The sequence below is a fragment of the Apostichopus japonicus genome, chromosome 16, assembly GCF_037975245.1.
Source record: "Apostichopus japonicus isolate 1M-3 chromosome 16, ASM3797524v1, whole genome shotgun sequence".
Classification (NCBI taxonomy): Eukaryota; Metazoa; Echinodermata; class Holothuroidea; order Aspidochirotida; family Stichopodidae; genus Apostichopus; species Apostichopus japonicus.
In genome coordinates, this window is record NC_092576.1 from 32,775,134 (window position 1) to 32,799,360 (window position 24,227).

Genomic DNA, 24,227 nt, shown 5'->3' on the forward strand with positions numbered 1-24,227 from the left:
TAATGCTTGAGTGGACTGTTTTTTCTATAGACAGACTTGACCATCGTAATATGGGAGTAGTATACATTGTGCTACTTCACCCCTCCCCCCCCCCTTCCATGAAGTATCAGGATGTATACTACTTATGGGAGGATACACACTTGTATGTAGGTTGTGTATATCAAATAGGAAGTGCAGGGATAATTGATAATTAAGTCTTGCTCTCAATGTGTATATATATACATATTACATAATATTTTTTTAAGAATGAATTATAGATGTTAACTGCAGCCTGTTCAAAACCAGTAAAGTCAAACTATATTTCCTTGAACAGAATTGGGTGAAACAATGTTAAACTTTATTTGCGTTGTAACGTAGATCTATCTATGTTCACATTTCGTTGCAACTGTTGCAATTTATTTTGCTGCAGGGGTACAGACTGTCAAAAGGCTAGAGAGAGGAATCTGGAGGTACCAGATGATGATACACTGACGCCACTTCTAACTGCCACATCAGCATAAATCAGCCACGTAACTGCCACATCAGTAGAAATCAGCCACATCAGTATAAATCAGAACAGGAATCAGCGACGATCTTATAACATTGGTACTGAATGAACGATTGAAGTAAATGACAAAATAAGAGCAACATTCTTGGATTGGATTAAGTAGGTATAATGTTCAAGTACATTGAGTAGCAAAACTACTTATAACACATGCTCATTTTAATGGAAAAGAGCAAATAACAATTTCTATGGAACAGATTTGAACCAGTCACCTCAGCATCACAACTAATTCGATATAGAAACTGAGGTACCCTGCCTTAATTAGTTAATGATTCCTATATAGACATTTCTTCGCTAGTTAGAAACTACGGTACAGTACCTTGCACATCGTGTGCCCATGCAGGAATCATTTTCATTCGATATAACCATTGCTTACAATTTGAAGTTCACAAGTTTGTTTTAAATTATTACCAATGCACTGGATTGACATTACGTTGAAATTTTCAATTTCACTATTTACATTCGAAGCTTAAGTAAACAAGGTCTAAAGAATAACAATAAATGTTTGCAGTACATAAAATTACACTCTTAATTACATCATTACCAACAACTTTATTGATGTGTAGATTTGACTACAACATAGTTTTTTAAGGTCAGGCCAACTTAGGAAAAAATGATCAAGAAGAGAAGAATCCATTATCAACTACTTAGAGATGGTAAAGAGATCAAATACTTTGTGTTAATTGCAAAAGTGTTCAGTAAACAATTAAATTTAACAAATTTAACAAGTCTCAAGCAGAGAATGAAGCAGCTGAGCACGTTTATGACTGATAAAATTCAACTTCTAATATTATTCTTATGAATCTCATGAAAGTTGGAAGGTAGAACTTTGTTGTACTGTTTAAGCATAAATGTACCAAACTCACTTTGCATTGTCGAATTCAAATAATCCTTCAAGAAACTACAGTATTACATCTGGAATAACACTCTCACACTCAAAATGTTAGACCTCAATTTGTTAACATGTTTACAATTATGTTTGTTTTTGTTAGTAGTAGGCCATTTGAAGCTTTTTCATCTTTTAGGATATTATTTTGGTCCATGAACTGATACATATTATCTATTAACTATGGCAGGCCTTTTGTGTCAACTTATTGTGGCATGAAAAGTCATCATTTTGTTTCACAATGACTTTCTGGTTCTGATATCAAATCCCTGCCCTTTAGAAAAAAAATGCGTTGGTGTATGTTCATTTTGTCTTTATTTGTAATTAATTTTGATATGTTTGATATTTTAGGCAATTTACTATAACTGCCAATGCAGTTATATATTGTATATTAACACTTCATGAGATCTCTCTTGCATCTACTTTTGTTAAATACACTCAGACTCTCTCTTTAACGGAATGTCATGTTATGGCATGCAATACATTTAAGTCCCTGAAAGGTAACTTCGTTTGCTGCATCCTTGGAACGTATTAACTCCAGTTCTTAACTTTGGATTTGAAGAACAGGCTAAGAATTTGTATTTGGTAATACCTACATTTAAATCTTTCAGAACAATGATACTCTAGGCAAATGCTTTTTATTTCAGGGAACATGCATACATACTTTAGACCGAGCTTACTGGAAACATCTTGACTTCACTTGCGATTGGTTCTTTGAAGCATTTAATTCATTTCAGCAATAGTAATATTTTTAGAGAGATGATGTTTTCCAGTATGTTTTATGATAATCTTTTTTTACATGACGACTTTGTAAGTTACCTGAGAGAACTCATTTTTTTTTCAAATCACTTACTCAAGAACTAGGGGAGAATAAATAAAGATAATCATCTTGACCTGTGTAATCATTTATTGGAGTTATCAAAACTGATATGAAGGCTTCCTAGCCTAACCGTTACTAAACCCCAATGCAAGATCAGTATTCCCTATCTGCTTACCCACGCTACTCCATGCTATCGGGAGTACCATCTCGTAATCTCACAAAGAAGGGCTAAAAGCAAGGCCTTTAGCATGGGTGCAAATGATTTAGTGAAGAAATAAGGAGGATATAAAAGTTCACCAGTCATGGACGTGGTAGTCATGATGGACTCATTGTCTCATTGATCCAAATTAAGATAAATTGGACGAGATCAATTCAAGGATTAACCTGACCAATACTACTACAGAGCTCTCCGTGTCATAGCCACTCATGTGAATTTTGTCAGATTTCATAAGTTTTCTGATAAGGGATCACAAAATGACACATTAACTACTGCTAATAGAAAATCATTTCGTTCACTTCTTTACCTGTCATTCTTTATTTATCAAAATGAATTACTTTATTTCAAAGTTATCATTTCATTGCCATCATTACATTTATGTATGGCCGATTTCAGAATATTAGAGAGGATGACGGGGAAAAATTCATAATAGAACGCCTTACATTTGCGATTATCAATATCATTCAAACTAAATTCCATTAAAAATCGTACATCTTCAAATGATTTTTTTGTGACATTTTGACTCCTTGTCATTTCAGAGCAGTGTTGCTCTCAAGTCGTACAGTGAAGTATTACAGGTACCGCACCACAATTACTTGGTCACAAACTTGACTAACAGACTGAACTTGTCACTTTCCAAGGCCGCTAGAGCATAGAAGTTTTCAGCTGACATGTCCTACCCACCATATGATAGTTAATAGCTTGGCCTATCATAAGGAAATTAACCTTTGCCACCATGACAGTTTAGACTTTGAGCTAGAAGAGCTCAAAGTTTGCTCCCCAGCCCATCTGCCAGCTGTCGCTGCTGAATCTTCTTGTTTCAACCAAGATTTTCTAAAACCTTCAATCATCCAGACTTAAAAGACTCTCAGTGTCAACATCCAAGCATAACAAATAATGGTGATGACTCAGAAAATGTCCAAAAAAAAAATCAATACAGTAGGTCCCACAGTGATTATATATCCTCTCAGGCGGACGTGCATTACTATAATTGTGGTGCGATACCTACATTGCTTACTCATGCAGTCATTGAACATGCAGCGACATCAATAAAATGCTGTCAAATAATAACCAGGTTAGTCGTTCTGGAATGTTCAGGAATCCTGGAATGCCCCTCTCTGAGAATGGTCCAGCCAAATTTACATTATCGTGGATGACTATAGCGACGTGAACATTTATAGGTTTGATTGCTAGAGGTTGAATTACTTGAATAATTGGGCAGTGTACAATAATCATTCGGTCCTGACTCCCAAACTTAGTTCGAATTCTAGCAGAACAAAATACTTGGTTGAGTTACAACTCTTAAAACCATTTCATAACTTCTTTTTGTGGAATTTTTCTGATAATAAGTAAGAAAATACACACAACAGCTTTCTAGACTGAGCAAAGTAGAAGTCCTGATATATTTCAATTCTGGGCACTTATGGGCCAAAGCCAAAATTGGTCATCCTCAAATCCCAAAAGTAAAGTTATTTCTGTGGGAGAAATTTATTTTGGGCTCATGGCAGTACTAATTTTTACTTCAGAATAAAAAAAAAAAACCTGAAAATTTCGTTATCAGTGACATAGAGGTCGTTGAAATCTAAAAAGATGCGCACTAGGTGCGAGGGACGGAATTTAGTCTTATTGACCTAGCTGAAAATAAGGATGGGTGAGGTAAATTTGGTTTCTTTAATTTGATGTTCATCTCTAGTGCAAATTATTCATTGGAAAAGTTTTGAATTTTTTTTTAATAAAAATGAAGAAAAATAGGAAGAAACGGTTCAAAATTCCGTCCCTCGCATTGTTTGACACAATTTTTTTTTGAGAGAGAGAGGAAATAGTACAGTATGCATAAAAATCTGCAAAGTATCAACTATCAGTGACTTGAACATCTGTAGTGATGAAAGAAACTGAACAAAAATATGAATGGTGCATTATGGGTAATCAACATTTTCGCGAGGGACGGAATTCAGTGCGAGGGACGGAATTCTGTTACAGTTTGGTGCTACACGTCTGTAGTCCTAATCTGTTGCTAATAGAAATAGTTGGCGGAACATACGCGTAAATTGACAACTATGGCAGATTTCAACAGTATGCTGAACTTGCAAAGTTGAAGAAGGCACTTCCAGGAACAAACAGTGCTATCTATCATCCAAGTGGACTTCAGCGAGAACTATGCTAACAACTAAAAGAATGAAATACAGTCGGCATACTTTGGCCACGAGAATTTCACATTGTACACTGTTTGTGCATGGTACGCTGAAGGTGAGGAAGGTGAAGTGCAAAACCTTCTGTGTCATCAGTGATTGCATGTCACATGACAAGTTCTAAGCTTTGCACTTCAATAAAGCTATCAGTGAAAAGGTCCAACAATATGTCCAAATCTGGATTAGAGGTTCAATTTTGGTCCGATGGCTGTGCTAGTTTAAATCAAAATATTGCTTTTACTTCCTTGCCACCCAGTACCCATGTGACATTCCAATAACATGGAGTTATTTTGAATCTCACCATGGGAAGGGCCCAGTAGATGGGGGTGGGGGGAAATATAAAATCAAGTGTGTACTGTGATGTCAAAGCAGGTAAAACTTCTCATCACTAGTGCCAAGCAGTTTGCAGAATATGCCAACATAGAGTGAATGCAACAGATACATTCTATGTAGCTGCATATGGCATAACAGTGCCTAGGCTTCTATGCCAGACAAGGTACCTGAAGTACCAGGTACACACAAGGTCCATTTTATTGACCGTACATGCAGTAATGGTAAGAGCAAACTGACTTTCTTCCTACAGAGTCAGTTTTATGAACCAGTTGAAGAGATGCTCAGGGAGCAGTTGTACGACTTAAATGATGGAGTTGAAAGTCAGGTAGCTGTCGTGAGCTATGATCAGGAACCAGATCCTAATCTGAATAAAGTGGAAAACAGTGGTCAGGTTGAGTAGAATGGGGATCAAGATCAAATTGGTAGTCAGCTGGTTAACAATGATCAGTTACCATGGAAAGTGGTGGGTGGGTGATAGTTGAGTATAAAGGTCAGTTGCATCCAGGAGAGGTGGAAAACATAATTGTCAGTAATTCACAGGTTAATGCCATGGCAAAAACAGGAAAGTATTGGAAGTGGCCAGAGGCAAAAGACCTACAGTACTGTGGTATTCAAGGGATATGGTGAAAGGAAATATAGCCCCTGTTCTCCCTGTATGCTGAACCAGAGACCAGTATTTGTGTAATGAATTGTAAGCATTCATATCAGTTCGTTGCACTATGGTGAGCGGTTTGTTGATTTCCAAATCTACATCATGAGTTTGACATGTTAATGTTCCAATTTATATTGAATTGCATTGATGTATGTTGTGTACAATAGTTCATTTTTCTTGTTAATGACAACTTAATGAGTTAACGTCATGATGGGGAAGAAGTTTTTAACTCTTTCATATGCTGTTTGGATCCGAATCTAAGCAGAGTTTTGTTAATGAATATGTGAATTGTCAATTTGAATTACAATGGTGACTTTGTTTCCTTGTATAAAGTATAAATGTTGAATTTGTACAGTAAATTAGTTTTCAGTTTCCAAATTTAAAAATTATATATTGTCCCACACTGTTGTATACACCTACAATATAAAGGTGGAAAATAGATTTAGTATTTGTGTTTGGTCTAAGATTCCTCATTTCGGGGAAGTGGTGGATGGAGGTGACTTAATTATTATTCACCAAGGCATTTGAGTGGTGAGTGATGGAATGAATTTCAATTTTGATTCCAATTTACCTACATTTCACCAATCATCCCATCACCACCCCTTCACCCCCATCTGTTCCTTGAATGTGTGTTCATTAATTGGATTGTGTAATTTGTGATAATATTCCCACTGCTTGTGGGAGCTTGGCAATGACAAACAGAATTTACAACAGCTTTTTCTCTAATTAATCAACATAAACAGCAATTCCGTCCCTCGCATTCCGTCCCTCGCGCTGACTTTTTGTGTGAAATTAAAGCGTAACCTAATTTAGCTATGAGATTTTAAAACACATTTCAGTTAATATCAGAAGAGTAATTGATCTTGTTATGAATGGTATGATTGGATATAGATTCCTCCTAAATTTGATAATAATACGTCAAATGTTTGGAGTGCATGCACACCCAGTTTTTATCATTCCGTCCCTCGCGCCAATTAATGTTCGTTGCTATGGCAACATGTTAAATTTTGAAAATGTTTCAATTGTTTTATTATGTTGTATGTTACTCTCTTTATTTAACCTACTACTGGATTTTTCATATTTCACTACTGTTGAGCTGGAATATATGGAAACGTTTATCAAATTCCGTCCCTCGCACTTACGGAGGTTTTGGCTTTGGCCCTTATACAATAGGTTATAATGTTACCTATAATTGGATGGTCTAGGGATAGATTATGTAAACGTACTGGCAACTTATTTTAGTTAACAAATGGACATCTGCTTTGGTGGATTACAGAGTATTAGGATATAACAAGTTTACTTTGATCAAAGTGTTCCCGAAAGCGAGTTCTTGCAGAGCTTTTGATGATAAACGTATGCTGTTTCACATAAAGGCAGCAAAAACAATGAAGACAACTGAAAATATGCTAAAACAAGCATTACCTGAGGTCATTTTAGCTTTTTTTCTGACTATGGTTAAATTTTCGAGCCTATATATACTATACGCTAATTGTGGTGTGGTACCTATATGGAAGCTATCGCTTCCAACAAGTATGCTAACTTCAAATCGAAACATGGCCGTCAAGTTATCTTACGCAAGTACTGTATAGGTGTGGTTATTCGTGAACAGTGACTGGCCGTCTCAAGATGTCATTCCTTCTACAGTTTTCAAAAGAGGTATCACATTCAAGTAGGTAACAAATTTATCAGGGAATCTTTGTTTGGTGTGATTTCAGAATTGATTTTAGTCTCATACTCGCAAGCATAGCGAAACTGTGATGAAATTTTTGGAGCCTATACTTTCCCTCGCAGGATGTACACATTTTGCACGCTAAACTAAGAATTCCCATTTTAAGTTGTCTTCTGTAAATCGATCTTTCATTTTTATTTTGGCAGATAAAGATCGTTTCAATCCGGAAATCGCAATCTGAAAACCATTGTGTAAGGCGAAGCTCAGCCGCCAAACTTAGAATGTAATGATATGGCACGCGATGTAGCCCAAGCCCGGAATCCCGTACTTAGTTCTGCTAGTAGCATACTAATACAACTCCCTGCTAATACTACTGGTAGGCTAGTAGTAGTATAGTCAATGCTCACATTTCGCGCAGAATATCATGTTACAAACGTTTAGTGACATTGATACAGTGATAGCAATGCAGTGATGATATTCCCCAGTTCCATGACATAAGAAATAATGGCCTAACTTTAGAATCCGTTCGATATGAATGGGAAAGCTTACTAGGGGCTAGGAATTAGGGTAAGGAACTAGGGTTAGGGGTTAGGCAGTAGGGTTAGGAAGTAGGGAACAGGGTTAGGAATTAGGATTAGGAAGTAGGGAATAGGGTTAGGGGTTAGGAATGGTACGGATTCTAAATTTGTACCGAAATAATTAATGAAGTTGTAGTAGCAGTGGGCTGAATTCAATAGTTATTCTGCAGGGAATGACCCCATCACTGCTGCTTACCAGTCAAAACGTCCCTTTACCAAAACGTCCCCGTACCAAAACGTCCCCGCTTTTGGTCAAATCGTCCCCGTTGGTCAAAACGTCCCCGTTGGTCAAAACGTCCCCGTAAGTCAAAACGTCCCCGTCTATCACATTCATTCACAGTTGTGAATATATATTAATATTAAGTTATAATTTGGCTAAGTTATCGGCATACAAGTTGGATTACAGTCGCTATATGAATCATGAAGGACTAGGCTATATCGTTTTATTATATTTGGTATGAAAAAGGTATACGCTATATGTTTTTCAGTGAATTAACGAATTAAGGAAATCAAAAATATTACACAAGAGGAATTAAAAAAGAATTTGGATGCGTATACTTTACAATATATATATATTTCTATATAATATTTTAAATTGAGTGAAATCACTTATCGTTTATTTTTACGAAGTAAAATTTTGTCACGGGTACGTGCCCCTGTTGATATTTGACATTTTGAAGTATAGAATATATCGTTCGATTACCTTCAGTGTGGTAACGTTACATGTTTTACTAAAAAATTATACTCAAATATATTTCCGCCCTCGAGAGTCAATTCCCACTCCTAAAAACTGTTTTCAACCTAAACTATACTTATCCTTACTCTTTGTTTTGAACTAATAACATCCACACTTGCACTCCAACTGATTATAAAAGCGGGGACGTTTTGACTCACAGGGATGTTTTGACTGCGGGGACGTTTTGGTAAAAAGCGGGGACGTTTTGGTCTTATAAAGCGGGGACGTTTTGGTAAAGGGACGTTTTGACTGGATACCTCACTGCTGGCGCTAGGCCTCCCATTAGTTTCCTTACATGCGTTAGTTTCCTACCCCTGAAAAACGTTATTTTCCATCCCTAAATCTTAAGTTTTAGGGGAAGAAACTAACGTTTTTCAGGGGAAGAAATTAACGTTTCTCAGGAGTGGAAGATGGGATGATGGCATATTGGCTAGGCTATGTGGAAAGAGTTAATTTAGGTAGTGGAGGAACAGAGTAAATTTTTATGGAATTTATGATTGAGGAGACTTTAGTGAAAGAAGGTAACATATTTTCAAGGGACTTGGAGGCAATGTAGGAAGAAATCCTTTTTGTAATTAAAGAAGCTGTAGTAAGTGATTTAGGGAGGAAATTATTGTTTTTAGGGGAAGAACCAAGGAAGGCATATCTAGACTATGTGGAAAGAGTAAAAGCTGGTAGGTATGGAAAGCATTCTTGAAAGTATTCAAGAATAGGCCTAGGTGGTTTGGTCTGAGCTCTATCAATATCAGCTTGGGTAGGCCTGCAATCCCTGCATGTTATTGAAGTTTTTCCCTGTAATTCGAATTTGGCATAGGAAGAATTTTGTGGGAAGGCTGTGAATAGATGTTTTAGTAATATTTCTGATAAGTGAGTATTATAATAGTTTCCCATTCTCTTGAACAATGGTACAAGAATATATAGTTAGGGATTCTTGTACACAATACTTATCATTTACTGTAGCAAATGCTTGGAGTGGAAAATAAAAAGGTGAGTTTCTTTTTCTTACTAGCATTCCTTGTCTTTTAGGCATAGGAAGAAGAAACCTGGAACACATTAACAAGGAAACGCTTAATTGTTTCCCCATGAGGATAGACGAGGAGTCAGTTCCTGAGAATTGCCAGGTCTGTCCAGCTGACTATGGCTATCTAAATTGTTGTTCTGTGTCCATGTTCCGAACAGACCTTGGGGATGCTCGCATCCGTTCGCAAACCTGTATCAAACACTTTCCAGTACTGCTGCACTCGAGACCGCATTACTGTATCCTGTGCCTGTTTTGGACCCTCTTCAGTTTCCTTCCGACACCAGCAACAAAGGTTGCCTCTCTGTGTACGGTTGTAACAGTTTCATAAAATGGTACCTTTTCTGCGATATGGTTCAGGTAGCAGTGCTATCCTGAAATTAAATGTGTAAATAACAAGAGCCCAAGGGCACTGTGGTTCCTTGCTTTGGGTATATGACAATACACATAATATTATCAAGCAAGATTGGGCTCAAATAGTCCAAGTAATTGTGGTTCTACATGTTCCCATAAAGTAACCAACAATATAGCCAACACTTTTGTGATCACAAAATGTGATCGGATTTTGATCAAAAGGCACTTTTGAGAGCTAAACATGACGTCAAAAATGTAAGAAATATAACAGACCTACAGTACAAGCGTGTCAACAGATATGATAACATTGGTGACCTCAGATGACATGACCTTTAAGTTTCAAAATGTTCCACCACCCCATTCACAACTTGTCCCAAAATATCAACCATGTCACACCTTGACATTGAGATTTAATTGCATTAAATGTCTGAAAATTAACTTTGAACTTGTATAGTCAAGTGGGGTAAAAAAAAACAATTTACCTAAAGTTTGCTCTAAAAATTGATGAGTAAGAGGTATTGTTTCGGTTCCAATGTTCAAGTGTGTGGAGTGGGATTCTCTTAAAGAGAATCTAACAAAAATAACTTTTTTGTAAATGGAAAGTGTCGTTTTTTGCAAAAACTGTTGTTTTTTTTTACCCCAAAAATTTGCTTAATTTGGGGTAAAAAAAAACAATGCCAGGGTAAAAAAAAACAATGCTAGAAAACAGCTATTTTCTTCATGAATGTATCTTAAAATCATGTTTGCATATAATTACATCTAAGTATGAGCTACTACCTTTACATGAAAAAGGAAAAAAATTGTGAAATTGTCTTAATTCGTAATTATGGATGGCTCGTGTCATATGTCATGCTCAGCCATATTTATACTGTACAATTTGTATATGATGCTACACAAATGTGGCGTAATATAGTAGAAATATTAGAGTTGAGCCAATTTCAGTTACTTCTGCCCAATTATTTAACATTTTTGACACATGACAGTTATGAAAACTATTTGCCTAACCTCTAAAATCAACATTATGGAAAATTTATCCATTCGGGCAAAATAGGGAGTACATTGGAGCCGGAAAGTACTTGTTTTTTTTTACCCCATTCGCATCATTTTTTGGGGGTAAAAAAAAACAAGGCCCCCCCATGAAGCGTGAATGAAGTTGGAGTAATTCTACCATGGGGGAGTGTAATATCACTCACTGCTATGCTGTAACTGCTGGAATAATCTCCACATCATATAAGCTGGGTATGCAGGAGAAAGTTTCGGATATGTGGTACAAACTTCAAATTTTGCTAGTTTAGCATTCGCTTGATTTGATGAAGTGGTGATTGGCAGCGAAGTGACATAGAGCTCCAGAAATTATATGATAATAAACTAGACATATAGGACTATCACCCAAAATAAATTGGAACTTTGGCTAAATATTCCCCTTCTATAAAAAGGGGTTGTTTTTTTTTACCCCAACCACCCCCTTGTTTTTTTTTACCCCAACTGACTATATACATAACTTCACACACAAAGTTCACCCGGAGGTCAACCAATTGACGTTTTGATCAGTGAGACCTAAATAGAGCATGACTGTAAAAATTCAAACATTTTTTTCTTTGCCCATTTTCTCCCCCCAAAATACTACTTTTTTAACATTAGCTGCCCTTTGGTGACGTTGGATCACACGACCGTTAAGTTTGAAATTATTCCCCTAGACCATTTGCAACTTGTCCAAAAATATCAACCATGTCACACCTTGGAACTGAGAGTTGTTGCATTAAATGTCTGAAAATTAACTTTGACCTTGTATAACTTAGCACACGAAGGTCACACAGAGGTCAACCCATTGACATTTATGATCAGAAAGTACCTTTAACATCTGAAAATAGCATCGAAACTGTAAAAATCCACAAAACACGAAAAGGTCACCAGAGGTCAAATTGAGGTCAAGGGTCACCTAGATGCAGGTCAACAATTGGATTACATTGAAGCAACTCCCAACCCTAACGGAGAATTTGTTCTCAAGTTATCGCAAAATACTAGTTTTTTATCATTAATTGACCTTTGGTGACCTCGGATCACATGACCATTAAGTTTGAAAATATTCCCCTATACCATTTGCAACTTGTCTCAAAATATCAACTGTGTAACACCTTGGCACTGGGAGTTGTTACACTAAATGTCTGAAAATTAACTTTGACCTCATATAACTTAACATACAAAGGTCACCTTGGGTCAACTTATTGACATTTTTGATTGATGAGACCTAAATTAGAGCATAAAACTATAAAAATTCAAACATTCTTTTCTTTGCCCATTTTCTACCCCCAAAATACTAGTTTTTTAACATTAATTGACCTTTGGTGACCTCGGATGACATGACTGTTCCGTTTGAAAATATTTCCCTAGACCATTTGCAACTTGTCCAAAAATATCAACCATGTCACACCTTGGAACTGGGAGTTGTTGCATTAAATGTCTGAAAATTAACTTTGACCTCGTATAACTTCGCACACGAAGGTCACACGGGTGTCAACCAATTGACATTTTTGAAGTAGGTACCTTTGATATCCAAATCTAGCATCAGAACCAGACATTTTCTTGTTTGTTCGTTTCCTCCCAAAATAAGCACATTTTTTCTAATGTGACCTTTGACCTTTTGACCTTGGTTTCAGATGTTTCAGATGACCTTGGTTTCAGATGGTTTCAGACCTTGGTTTCAGATCTCCTGATTTCAAAAAACAAAACGACAAGTCTGTACAACCATCCTAACTCCGACCGAAAAACTTTGACCCCATATAACTTCGCACATAAAGGTCACACGGGGTCAACCTATTGACATTTATGATCAGAAGGTACCTTTGACATCTGAAAATAGCATCAAAACTGTAAAAATCCCCCAAAACACGTAAAGGTCACAAGAGGTCAAATTGAGGTCAAGGGTCACCCAGATGCCGGTCGACAATTGGATAACATTGAAGCAACTCTTAACCCTAACGGACATTTCGTTCTCAAGTTATCGCAAAAATACTAGTTTTTTATCATTAATTGACCTTCAGTGACCTCAGATCACATGACCATTAAATTTGAAAATGTTCCTCTAACCAGTTCACAACTTTTCCCAAAATATCAATCTTGTCGCACATTGGCATTGGGAGTTATTGCAGTTTTAATATTTTCTGTTTTTGGACCATAACTGACCTTTGGTGACCTTTGTGGGCACCAAAAACAATAGGGCACACCTTCTCCATATGGCGGATCTATAGTCCCAAGTTTGACCTCAGTCCAACATTCCCTTATTGAGATAGAGCGTACCCAAGCAAGTGTCACAGACACACACACACACGCGCGCACGCACACACACACACATACACACACGCACGCCAACCTGACTGTATAGGTTCCTTTTGCTAAAGCAAGGAACCAAAAATTCATGTTTACATAAAAGACAATCAGAAACTGCAATCATGACCAGTAATACGAGTGATATAGTATTAAAAAAAACAAGATTGATGAGACATACCCACAAGATCTTCCCATTATCACATTGAATATCACGCATGTAAATTATCCCATGTTCTTATACAGTTCTATGCATACAATCCAGCCTTTTCGCAAACACTATTTGTCTTATGATCACTGAACAGTTACACAAATAAGGTACCAAGTCACATTTCCTATTTTCCTTCATACTTACACAACTTTCTCTAGCTTACAGTAGTACTCTGCAAAGAAAATATGTCATCAGAACCATCACCAGAACAACAGTCAGCTACCTTGAAGAAAGTATGTTAGTAAAGGTCAAAGGTCAGTTAGGGGCCAACAACCAAATAATAAACAAAGCAATAACTCCCATTGACAGAGTCTGACATGTTTGTTATTTTGGAACTAGTTGTAAATGGGGCAAACACAACAGTTGTGTGATCCAAGGTCATCAAACGTCAATGAAAGGTCAAAAACTAGTATTTTTGTGATAACTTGAGAACAAAATGTCCGTCAATGTTGGGAGTTATGCTTTTATTCAACCCGCATCTTTGTGACTTTTGACCTTAGGTTGACCTCTGGTGACCTGTGCTAGTTTCTTTGGTTATTTGAATTTTTGTGGACATATTCGGATCTCAAATGGTCTTCCAATCAAATCTGTCTATGGGTTGACTCCTGTGCGACCTTAGGCTGTAAAGTTATCAGAGGTACAGGTTTGTTTTGATAAAGATGCTCTTTTTAGGAGATACAGGGCAAAGGAAAAAAAGTTTAACAATATTTAATATATGATAGAGCTATGTGTGCTCTATAGACGAAACTAACTCCCACTACGATCGGACACCTGGTTCTTAAGTTATTAGGTGCCAAAGGTTGGATTTGATACCTTTTTAGCAAAAACAAAATGTGTGTGTACATTGGAGTGCATACAAATTTTAGGATGGAGTGCACTTCATTGAGGCATTGAGGGGAAAATTTTTCATAAATACCGTCATGCCATCCAAAGTCATTCAAGGATGCTTATGGGCAAACAACTGCCCACTCCTTTTTGCAACAGCTTCAAGTGAAGTAGTCTGAATAGGGTAAGTGATCTTTTCCAAACATAACGGTCATGTGATCCAAGGTCAACAAAGGTCAATTATGGGACAAAAACTCAATCTCCAAACTGATCAAAATTGTCCATGGTTGACCCCTGTGCGACCTTCATGCGCAAAGTTATCAGAGGTCAAGGTTTTGTTTGGTTGTGAAAGATGGACCTCTGTTGACCTCACATGACCTTGGAATAGTGCGTCCAGTGACCCGTATTACTATTTTTTTAGGTTGAATATTCAAATTTTTTGTGGCCATATTTAATTGTCCATGGGTTGACTCCTGTCCAACCAAATGTATTAAGTACAATTAGGATGATTCTGCAAGTTCTTATCAACAAATCTAACAAAAGTCAACAGATTCTCAAAAGGAACAATCATTGATTTGTGATATTTGTGTTTTAGTTTCTGTGATAGAGTGCTTGAAATGTTGGCCCGTTCTGCCAGAAAATTGAGTGTAACACTGACTTGTGTCGAGAAGTGACATCAGTGCGGCACATTGGTCAGAATCGATCAGATCTCACTCTTAGCTTGGCCTTGAGACAATACACAGGAATGTGAACAGACTGTGCATATATGGATGTGAACACAAAAGATCTCACTCTTAAGCTTGGCCTTGATACAGTACACTGGAATGTGATCAGACTTTGTGTTTACTGTGATTCCAAAACTTTGTTATTTCAGAACAACATATTATGAAGAATACCTAGATAGGGAATTATGGAATGTTTTAAATCTTCAAATGATTGCTAACTTTTAATTTCAGTATTTCACTGGGAATTTTTTCTTCTAAATCACTATTTTTCTTTCCTTAATGTTACCTTTACTCTCTACAGTGTAGCTTACTATGTGGTTGAAGTTCATTGCTTAACACAAGGCTATTTACGGGAATTTTCTTAACAAATTGACATGGTGGACAAACCTGCAGATGAACTCGTAACAACACGATCAAGGATTAGATGAAGACATGAAGGGCAAATCGTAAGTCAGTCTCGGTCCATTTACTTTTCCCTTTACAGTAGGTACCACAACATGGCAGTTTAACATAAGGGTCGTTCCGTGTCAAATCACGGATGGCTATTGCTGGACCCTCTCCAAAAGTTCCTGTTTTGAAATTCTGCAATTTGCCGCCACCGTAAAATTGTGGCATTTTCTTGATTTTTGAGGTCTGCATTTCTCAGCAATTAAACATCCTAATACTTTTCTATGAAGATACCTATAGAGTCTAACCTATATAAATGGTTAATAAATAATTATGCTATAAATACGTTTTAAATTAAGTGAATTAAACCAGAAGTAGACAGTAAATTGCAAACAATATTTGTTTATATGACAGTGAAATCACACTGGCTCATGTTACATACTGTACATGTGGAACATCAAAACAGGAAAAAAAGTTTTTTGTATACAAACCCTAAACTTTGAGGATTTTTTATTTCAAAATAAGGCAAAATACTCTCCTGAAATTTTGTGTACAATCTGTGTTTTACTATATCTCTTTCAGAAAAAATAATCATATTTTACCATTTCTGTGGGATAGACTTTATAGATATCTGTAATAGAAAGGTAGTAGGATGCTTAATTCCTGAGAAATGAGACCTCAAAACTCAAGAAAATGCCACGGTGGCGACAAATTACAGAATTTCAAAAAGTGATAAATCAGCCAATTTTGAGGCAATGCAACTGAAATTTTCAGAATATGCTTATTTTATGGTGTTTCAAGCATACAATATATTTGGGAAATTTCAAAAGATGTTAAACTACAACATACTCCAAAATTTGGTAATTTGATATAGAATGACCCATAAGATTAACCCTTTTGACTTCTTTAACTCACTTGTAAGATGTATTCCAGTGGATAGATATTACTGCTTGAAATATTAAATGACCTGCGCTTAAGTAAACTAAAGCCCATGTATATTGTCCATGATTGTAACACACAGCATAGAGTTTGACATCATAGGGGTATTGGGCTGAAATTGTCTTGATATCTACTTTTCATGTAAAATCATTGCACCTCCTAGGAATAACATATTCTTTCCCAGCACATTTTTGGTTTCGATGATAATCGTAACCTTTGTAGTCATACAGGCTGATGAGTGTGTGTGTGTGTGAAGCCATGTTTGGAAACACGATATCTCAAGTAGGGAAATTTGGACCAATATCATATTTGGTGTGTAAAAGTACCACATTGAGTAGTAAAGGTCTATTGTTTGTTATAAGGGGTCACTAGGGGTCAAATTGTGAAACCTTGAAGAGACGATATCTCCAGAAGGGAAGCTTGGACCAATCTCATATTTAGTATGTATAGTAGTTGTGTCACATTAAGTTCAAGATACCTATTGATTTTTGTGGAGGTCAAAGGTCACCATGGGTCAAATTGTGAAACATCGTAAACATGATATTTCAAGAAGGGAAGCTTGGACCAGCCACTCATTAAGTATGTAGTTGTGACACGTTAAGTACAAGAATCTTATTTGTTTTCTTGCGGAGGTCAAATGTCACCAGTGGTCAACTTTTGGAAGGAAACCTTGTTTTATAATCTACTGTATCTCCCACCGTGCAGCCTATTAGATAACATTAGAATAGGAGAGGCTGTTGGCAATTGGAAATTAGCTAAAGGGCATCCGTAGATATGAATCGACAAGTCTCGACCAAATCTCTATTGACTTAAGTGTGTCGGTAACTTAAGTTGCTGCATACATGCCTGTGCACAAAGGTGTGTAATAAAACGTATTGTTTGTACATGCTTAATGTCTTGGAATGGACGATATCATTTTGAATAATCTATATGCCACCTTTGCTTCCATTGTTAACTTTTCTGGCGTATTTTGCAATTGTCAAGATTCAGTGCCAAATAAAAACTTCAGGTTCGGATGTAGTAACGTTGGGGAAATGACCAGGCGCTGTTTACGAAATTAACTGTTGCCTGGTTTGATGTTTTAGAGGCAAACCAGACGCAAACCCTTATGGACCGGGGGGGGGGGGTTGGCTTAACATTTGCCTGACGCCTGCTTAATGTACGGCTTGTGGGTGTACCACATTGAGTGGAAGAAGCCTGTTGTCTTCGGTAGTGATCAATATCTACTGTATGTTGAATACAAGGAAAGTTTTCAACTTTCCATCTTGGTCTACTGCTTAGATTGAAGTATGCTGTTCATCCTGGCTATACCGTACAGCCTAATGTGTCACATTCAAATAATATTATTCTTGTAGCAATGATGTAGCCTCATTGAAACCACACAGCAGTTTTGCTGTCTGGTTATTAATAAAACATTGAACCATCCATATGCAACAACAAAACAAAGCATTATACATTTTGACAGTCAAAAAAATTATGTAATAATTTAGATTCCCTATTTTTCTCAAATTTTTAAGAAAGAAAAACAGGTTCGTGGAAACGATTTGCAGGAGCTGTTCTGACACGACCCCTTCACGCTTCGTAGACTGTCTGAAATATATGACGTGACAATGGAGCTGAATCCTGACCTTCAAGGTAGATGCCTTTAACTCTGACTATGTCATACATGTTCATCTTTACTTCCTTTAGATAAAACAAACCCCCCCCCCCCCTTGTCGTCTTTGTAACACATAGAACAGTAACAAAACTGTATTGTCAGTAACGAATAAACAATTAAAGAGGCTATGAAATGGAAAATTTTTTCTTTATCATCGTATTCTGTACACTCGTAGCTTTCCAATGATACCCAACTTGTGTCAAACGAAGCTTGCATCCTCGAGGAATAAACGATCAAAAATTTGAGGGTAATAAAAACTTTCTAAAAATTGTTGAATTTACGGTTATGCGGCGTGACGTCAGTCGAGGAATTCAGCTCACTTCCGAGACGCTATGTTTACATTCTTAAACGTCTGAGAACACACAACATTACACTGTTGCCGTGCTCCGTAGTAAATGTTTGGAGTTTTGTTTTTACGAAAATTGATCTCGTAACTGCAGTGTTGGATTTTCAGGAATTTGAGAAGGTTGTCCGAAGGACTACCAGTTTCAAGGATTTTCAAATATTTGGTAGTCCTGCAAAAAACTTGGTAGTCCTTCCAAATTTTCCACCAAAATTGAAAATGAACACAAATAATACAAAACAAAACATTTTGGTGCTCGATCTGATTGTGTCAACGAAAGCTTTATTAGTTTAGCATATAACCATGTTATTGTGCTCTGTTTTCAAAAAGTGTTTGTATGGGGAATCCGGGTACCCGGATACACGCCCGACGCGAACTACCCGGTTCCATATTTATTACCCAAATACTACGCAGTGTGATTTTTTTTTTGGCAAACCTATGGTTAGGCAAGATATTCACATTGAGTTCTGCTACCATGTGGTCTAAGATTACAGCAATAACGAAAATATTCCAGCATTGTTACGAACACAAGATTCTGGGTACTGGACGCATGTTTTGGCCAGGGACGCAAAATCTTCAAATTGCTTACAATCCCCAAGTACACACTCACAACTAGGTCAACGGAAAACATAACAAAAGATATTTTTGAATGAACATCTTTCATTATTTCTTGTTCTGACAAGAATCAAAAGTCCTCCTACTCCTACAGATCATTGAATTTGTTTGAAAATAAATATATCATAACAATCAACCGCAAGGTACAGGGCTACCCAAACTTCATTACAGAGATTTTCATGCTAAAAATAGACAATAATGCTTTACCAAGATTCCCGTGATTTGATTGGCTAATAGTCCCTACCGATTGTCTGCAAACATTCTTGCATTTTTAGTGCTCAATGAACACGAAGTAACTTGTTTAACAACAATTACTTGCAACGTTTACTTTTCCCTGTGTAGAGATAACGAAGCTTGTGGTAAAGACTATCATATGTCTGCACTCAAATATCATACCGTTAGGCCTTGTCTCATACTGTATTTGTTACGTACATTTTGACAACAATCACTGGTGGTACGAAGATGCATTTGTATCTGAGACAATCACGTAGGGTTGGGCGATATATCGAAAATTATTGTGATCGCGATCATTTTTTTTCAAAACGATATATTTTGAGGATTGAACAAATGAAGATAATTTCAACTTCATTTACTGACTTTTGAACTTCGAAAAAACCCGTCCATTACAACATTGACTGAATAGAGAAAAAAACTCTGAAAATCATTTGTAGAACCAGATAAACGAACAAAATAAAACGAAACAGTTGATGAAAGTCATATTAATGTATATTCAAACGTTTTCGAAGATTTCACATCTTCCTCGTCAGGAAATAGATAATAAAATAATCTCTTATGTATAGTGCATGCGAAAGTTGATGACTATGTATGTTCAAAGATATAGGAGGTTCTAAAATAAGTTGAGAATAAATGACGATCCATGTTGAAATAGTTGATTGTTTAAAACGGGTTTAAGTTTCTTGATGTACAGTGCCTCCTTAATTTTAATTTCAAAGTCTGTATAGCCGCTGTCTATGACACTAAAGTTGGTGATGTTAGCTGATCGGCAGTCTATACAGTGAGTGATATGCTCATAGATTGCAGATTTGTCAGATAAGTGCTCCTTGACCCTTGTAGCCAGATGTCTTTTAGTCTTACCGATGTAAGTTTGGTTCTTATCACAGGAACCTTCAAATGAATAGATGACATTGGCTTTAAGGGCCATGGGGGTCTTATCTTTCAAGGAAAAGTAATTACTGACTTTAAACGTTTTGAAAACTATAATACACTTCTTGTTAACGCCTCTAAAATGTTTAGTTAAGGATCTCTTGAAATTTAGTGAAGGGTGACCTATGAATGGAATGGTAATCATGTACTTACTGTCATCATCCTTATCCTGATTATCCACTTCAGAACTAAGTTTCTTATTGAGGAATTTGTATACACACTCTTCCAAAATCCTGCTGGGATAACCATTATGGTATAAAATCTCTTTTAATTTGGAGACCTCTGTATGGAATAAGGACCAATTGCTGCACACAACAAATGCCCTATTAAGGAAACAATTAATTAAGCCGATCTTCCAAACCCATGGACAAATGGCATGGAAATTGAGAATTACATTTGTATTAGTTGGCTTACGATAGACTATTGAACTGTATGATGAGTTAGTTTCAGAGAGGTTTTCTCTGAAAATCAGTAGAGAAATTACCAATTGTGTACCGCGAACAGTAAGTTGGTACACCATTCAAACTTTCAAAAGATAGAGCAAAATACCTTCGAAAATTCACGCGAAACTGGCATATCGTGCTAAATGCAACTAATGTCATGTAAACAAGGCTCTAGTTCATTTATGAACAAACCATCAGACCACATCCTGGTGTCAAGCGCGGAGAAAAGAAAGTATTTTCTAGAATTTCCACACAAAAAAAGAAAAAATTAATATCCTACCATAGTTAAGTGTATGGTATATAGCCTAACCACTTCGTCGGTTTCGGATCTCACGTAACAACAAAAACACAACTAATTGTATTTTGCGAAGTTGATGTTTTCCACAAGGACATGGGAACAATATTTAGCATTTAGTTAATCATACCAAGTGGCCTAAAACATGGGATTAAAAGGTTTACTTTCATAAAGATGGCCATACTTTAGCCATTGGGCCTTGATATCGTGCTATGTCTGTATGGTCATTTTCACAATCAGTGGTGTAACTTCCAATATTGGCACTTATTGCTTTGTAACTCAGTGACCAAATACCAGAATTCTTAGATTTTTTGCCATTTGACCATCCTAAGTGAGGTCTACCTTGGGTAGCTTAACGAACTTTCTCGGTTTCTTCAGGTTGATTTGGTGGCCATAAATATGCTTAAAATATGCTAGTTCAGCCGTTCACTCTCAACTACCCTGTTTTTGTCAGAGCCTGTACTTATTGGTGGAAGGTATTTTCCAGTTCTTATTTGGTTGATATTATCAACAAGTGTCCAAACTAAAATGCAATTGTGTTCCCCAGGTTTCCTTCCTTTCCTTCTCCAAGGAACGGTGGCTAGATTTTGCCGTTTCGGAGGTGACATTTTCCGTTAACAATTGGTACCTAAGTTTGACTGCAACTAAGTTCTAGTTAAGCAGTGTAAATTTTGTTAAGTAAGGTTGCATTATTACAATAACTAATGTGTCTAATATCTGGGCCAAAAAATATTTTTCATTTGGAATTCTTAAAAAAATTGTGTTAATTTCAAATTTAATGTTAACTTTTCCGTTAACTTTTCCGTCACCTCCGAAACAAAGCATTCTTCAGTCCAAGATTTATGTAAACAATAGTATAGCCATTTTGAACTTATTAAACTATACCTCACCCCCTAACGTAATATTTGAGTAAAAGTTGTGACAACATCACCAATCGTTTTAATTTCTGGGAGATTCTTAACTTTCCGTTAACATGCGTCACCTCCGAAACACCTTGTCACCTCCAAAACAGGTTAGTTGGAAATTTGATCTCTACTGATCCAATAAACATCTTCCTTGGCTAAAACTCATATTACAGTAATTCTGTAGAGGTGTAGCAACCAGTATGATAATATCTTTTAAAAGGTCCTTTATTAATTATGTTAAATTTGAATTAAACTGTAAATTAATGTTTCGGAGGTGACACAATATTGTTAACACTACATTTTTTACATTTCTGCTGTTTGTGTACCATCATATGCTAATGGATGACTTGATCTACCTTAGAAAACACTGTAACAAACTGAACAAAGTATTAATGAAACTCTCACATGCACAGTTGATGAATAAATTACAAATATGTGTTTTTCTGCCACTTTTTCCCCTTTCTGGACAAGAGATAGCGTACCATTGCTTACATTAGTGCTATTAATAAACTTGAATGAAATGATCGATTAGCAATGAAGTGCTGTCCATAAAAGATCACAATCACCAAACATGCAGTTTTTAAAACTTTATTAACATGGGACAAATTTATCAGATATTAGCTCAATCTGCCTGTGGTCTTTGCTATCGTTTCGGAGGTGACATTGATTGTTTACATGTAATATACTGAACTATCCCTTTGTTTGAGCATATTTCTGAAATATTCTACTAGTGCATACACTTGTGCTGCAGTTATATGTTACCTTCTGTGAGTTCTACAGTGCTGTTGAGTACATGTTCACAGGTTTAATTTTGCACCATGTTGACCTGTACCAGTATACACATTAATTTGCATGATTCCCACTATAACCACGGAGGGCTCTACTATTTGGTCCAGGTAAATATCCTACAAAAGTTCAGAATATTTGTTCACAATATGTAGACCTGCTGCTGTAACATTTGAAGCAAAAAGAAAGAATCTTATTGCTTCTTTAATGAGCTGTTGTTATCACAGCACATTGTCTGAAAAGAGATTTCCCAAAAATACATAAAATTTGAATAGGGAATTCCCCTCCCTTTTCTTAAAGAGTGTGAAGAGTGAAGACTGGTGCAAAAGGAAACGTCTGATGCTGGTAATCTGACCTAGTTTCGATGAGGTGTAACAGAAGTGTTAGACACCACCATTGATCCCAGAAAATGCACACACAGCTTGCTACCATCGTTAATAGACACTAGTGTATAGTCAGTACAGCTACAGCACAGCACATTGTACAAACGATACAGCGATGGACATCTCAGGTCCAGCTAAAGATAACAAGTTATCACGTTTCATTACTGTCTGCATTTTGTAGCGACACGAACAAAACGTCCGACTTGCAAGGAACAGAAAGTTACATTTTTCAGATGGCCGCACACGGTTTGGGGAGAGTCTTCAATGCCTTTAACAACCAATTACAAACAACTAACCTTTATAGAGTGAAAACTCATTTAACTCTAGATTGTTGCTCCAGATGGTCTCTTAGGCCTTGTTCACATTTAAGAATGCAACCTGGGCGATTATTGATATTAAGTCCGCAAGGAGGATAAACTAGTAAAGAACAAGAAGCATTCACATTTCAGAACGAGTAAGTTTCGTCTGTTTGCGAGATTAATATACTGCGCAGGCGTATAAAGGTCATATCAGCTGTTTACATTCCCCCCCTGTGCTTTGCCATTGTCTTATGTTCTGTACTAGTACCATACTACTCCGTACACCACTGCACGGCAACGTACAATCATCGCACATAAACAGTTAACTGTATTCAAACAACTCCGTACTGGCATTACCATAACATTTTAACCCAGATTTGAATTTCTTCCAAACCCTTCAGTGGATGAGCAAACGATCTTGCTAGTCAGTGTTTTACTGCTTGATGTTGCATTTGAGGCTAATCTAACATCAAAGGCATTTAATGTTAAGGTCTACTGTATCTGTATACAGTAAGCTAGTAAGTGCAACTTCATTATAGGCCAGGCCAGACGTAACGGTTTAGCCTTTTACTAACTTCCATAGCAACCGAACCCAAAATCATCCGTTTTGAAATAACCATCAAATTACAGAGTTTGGCCTCTTCAAAAATCTGTCAGTACGGCGTACAATGAATTTAAGGTTATAACAGTAGATTTAAGTGGACTGTCATTTAGTTTGTTTTTGTCTCACAACCGTTACCGCATCTTTTCTGCAGTGTTGGTCAAATTGGTTCAAAGAAAATGAAATGGGTTCACGAATAGCATGGTTTGGTAGTGTTTCTGTTAAGAAGGGCAACCTCTGACAAACACATACATGTACGTACTACCCGCCCAATAGCAACTCGATATATCGGAAATCTCGGGTCACCATTAAGTCTCCTACCATTCACA

The 24,227-nt window shown here is 36.7% G+C and overlaps 1 protein-coding gene across 5 annotated transcripts in view; it reads left to right on the forward strand.

Annotated features, from left to right (window-relative positions):
• Positions 1-7,154: 7,154 nt before the first annotated feature.
• Positions 7,155-24,227, forward strand: part of LOC139982127 (uncharacterized) — an 86,112-nt gene continuing 69,039 nt past the window's right edge. For all 5 annotated transcript variants that reach the window (XM_071994714.1, XM_071994713.1, XM_071994710.1 and 2 more), the window contains exons 1-3: positions 7,155-7,310; positions 15,383-15,527; positions 17,925-18,042. In XM_071994714.1, the coding sequence (XP_071850815.1) occupies positions 18,018-18,042 (25 nt within the window). In that variant the 5' untranslated portion in view covers positions 7,155-7,310; positions 15,383-15,527; positions 17,925-18,017. The remainder of the gene's footprint in view (positions 7,311-15,382; positions 15,528-17,924; positions 18,043-24,227) is intronic.